The sequence below is a fragment of the Nicotiana attenuata genome, unplaced genomic scaffold, assembly GCF_001879085.1.
Source record: "Nicotiana attenuata strain UT unplaced genomic scaffold, NIATTr2, whole genome shotgun sequence".
In the NCBI taxonomy this organism is placed as follows: Eukaryota; Viridiplantae; Streptophyta; class Magnoliopsida; order Solanales; family Solanaceae; genus Nicotiana; species Nicotiana attenuata.
In genome coordinates, this window is record NW_017671091.1 from 231809 (window position 1) to 235024 (window position 3216).

Consider the following 3216-nt stretch of genomic DNA (forward strand, 5'->3'; position numbering starts at 1 on the left):
TTGAAAAGTATTCAAAAAGTGTAGATTTGAACAGAGAGACCAGGAGTTGGAGGAAATGAAGCCACCAAAACTGTTATCACCGATATTGAGTTTCTGCAAAGTCGAAATGCGATAAAAGTCGGCCGGAAAATGACCGGAGATACCGAAATTGGTGAACTTGGTGAAGATAACTTTATGGGTTTTATGAGTCAGAGTTGCTGCTAGTTTCTTGTTCTTGTCGTTGACTCCACCTCACCTTGTTGACGCGATTTCTTCCATTTTGATTGCGGCAGAGATATTGAGTGGGAAAGTTTGATATCATGCTTGTATTGTGGTGAATTAAAGTGGCCAAAATTATGATATAAAAAATTGTAACAATCCTTGAAAACTCATTTCGACACATGACCATGATTTTTTGTGTTGTTAAAAAATTGATCCAAACTTCTATTTTTTATTTCTACTGTGGATGATGTCGTGAGCTTTATTATCACCCTTTGTAAGAAAATAATGAAGCAATCATTGCCGGAAAAAATAGTGGAGTCGTCGGCTGAGAGGGTGTTTGGATTGGCTTATAAAAAGTAGTTTTTAAGCTAAAAGCCATAAGTTGGTAATACCCAACTTTTGGCTTTTGCCTTATTTTTGTACTTTTTATGCCTAAAAGTAAGTGCTTTTAAGCACTTTTTATCATTGCCAAACACCACACAAACTACAAAAGTGCTTAAAAGCCAATAAACACTTAAAATAAGCCAATCCAAACACCCTCTAACTCGGACGAGTAGAAGAAAGTTATGTTGGGAATATTTTGGAGAAAATTACAAGCGGGGTCAATTTTTGGGTTACGGGTCTGACCAGTTAATTTGGGGTGGGTTTAAGTTAGGCTAATAACAACATGACATGTAATAATTAATTATAGATATATATTTTAAAAAAAGAAAGGGCCGTTAGTCATAAGGGTAGTTTTGAGCTGAAAAGAAAACGGTAGGAGCAAATTTTGCAAAATAGGTGAACGGAGGCTATTATTGTACAAATTCAATAGTTCAGGGTAGATTTGACCCTTTTTCGTTTATTTAAATGGGGTTTAAGCTTAAAGAATGACATGTAAATAGCCTATTTGTGCAAGTGCTTAATGGGCTATCTCAGCCCAAAACCCATTCCCCTCAACCCCCACCCCCACCCCCACCCCCACCCCCATCCCGATGGTCTCCCGCTCAATGGTCACCAATTTGAGTCTTTCCGCCTTAATTTCAAACCCGAAAAACAAAACAAAAAACAAAGAATATACGCCACGCTGGCGATCCTCGTCACACTTTCTATACTGCATCGAAACCGTCAAAATCGTATAATCGGACGGCAATAATCACTTCTTTTACAACCACGCGGATCGAAGCCAACCCCATCACAATTAATCACCAGCTATAAATCAACCCCATTTGCCCCGTCTTCTCATCGTCCTCATCATTATCTCTCGCACAGTCTTTCAGCTTCAGGAACTTCAATTTTCAGGTTCACTTCTACCTAATTTAATTACCCATTTCAATGATTAATTTGACTCTTTTATTATATTTCTTCTCAATCAATAGCTGAAACACGTCTCTGCTTTCAGCATTTTTGCAAACCTAGGGTTTTGATTACGTTTATATGGTCGATTATGTTACTAAATTGTTTATTTTTGTTATTTTGAATCAGAGAAACTAAAGGTTGATTGAAAATGTCTGGACGTGGAAAGGGAGGAAAAGGATTAGGAAAGGGAGGAGCAAAACGACACCGTAAAGTCCTTCGTGATAACATCCAAGGTATCACAAAGCCAGCAATTAGGCGTTTGGCTCGTAGAGGAGGAGTGAAGCGTATCAGTGGACTCATCTATGAGGAGACACGTGGCGTGCTCAAGATCTTTTTGGAGAATGTGATTCGTGATGCTGTAACTTACACTGAGCACGCTAGGAGAAAGACCGTGACTGCTATGGATGTTGTGTACGCGCTCAAGAGACAAGGAAGGACTTTGTATGGGTTTGGAGGTTAATGGGAAACATTGATTTTTGACTTTTGTTTTGTCTGCAAAAGTCTTTCTGTCAAGAAAAGAACTAGAATGGTTACTATATGGTATATTGGGTTTGTTTTGCTTTTGATTAGGGATCTGCTTTGGTGTAATTAGTTTGGTTACAACGGTGATAGGCTTCTTTGGCAGTAGTATTGGTCGTTATTGTAAGCTGAATTTGGTGGATACTTGTTTCAGTACTTCTGAAATTTGTTTTATTGCAATGAATATTGGTAACTGGTTCAGTTTCACCATTCCCTTTCACTAGTGACTCTGCATTTGTTATTTGTTTGATTTTCTGATTGTTCTTTTGGATAAATAGGAATGGTGAATTTTAGATTGCATTAATTTCCCACCTGGATTGCTAGTACTCTTATGAAAGAGGCAGTAATGTGGTGCATTTCTATATTTTAGAACAGCTAACTTAGGTTGTTCTGTTATTCCCGTACCTGGGCGTCTGTAGAATCTCAATTGCAGAAGTAAAATAGTGTTAACTGTTACGTTCTTCTGTCACCAATAATTGGCAGTTACCAGCATAACTAGCTCTTGTTCCAGTGCAATGCCCAGCCATTCTTGTTTTCTTTTTGCATATTCTATATCTACTTGAGGAAGTGATGGTTCATTTGCGGGAGGAATTCAAAGATAGCTTTTTAGTAAGTGTTAGTGTTCCAATAACCAATAAAAGGACTAGTTCATTAGTTCATAATTTATAACTAACTCGAATATTTTTTATTTTTTGACTCAATTTCAGAAAAAATAAAAGAATAAATAAAAAGAGGGGCGAAGTGCTACAAAAAGAACTTTGTTCGATTTTTTAGTCTATCTATAAGAGGAGATCATATGAAAAACGTAATTGATTCTTTCGTTTCTTTGGGCCGCTAGCCATCTGCCGGGAGTTTCGGGTTTAATATCCCGATATTTTAGCAACAAATTCAATAAATCTAAGTGTAGTGCTTGGTGTATTGATTTTTTTTGGAAAGGGAGTGTGTACGAGTTGTTTATTTCAAGAATAGGCTCGACCACCCCGCTGTACCCTTTTCTGTTTTAACTAGGAAAGAGAGGTGCATGATCTCGCGAATTACTTCTGAATAAATTCTGAAATTATATGTAAGAACCATAGCATTTCGCAATTTAATTGGTAAATCGATTTTGATTCTCTATTAACCAATAATGTGGAACTATTAACATGGTTAAAACAAACT

General features: G+C 37.1%; 1 protein-coding gene across 1 annotated transcript; it reads left to right on the top strand.

Moving 5' to 3' along the window:
- The first annotated feature begins 1377 nt into the window (after positions 1-1377).
- On the top strand, positions 1378-2278 carry LOC109205860 (histone H4). The gene is made up of 2 exons (XM_019368615.1): positions 1378-1482; positions 1666-2278. Exon 2 carries the CDS (start codon positions 1688-1690, stop codon positions 1997-1999), a length of 312 nt encoding a protein of 103 aa, XP_019224160.1. The 5' UTR covers positions 1378-1482; positions 1666-1687; the 3' UTR covers positions 2000-2278.
- The last annotated feature ends 938 nt before the right edge of the window (positions 2279-3216 follow it).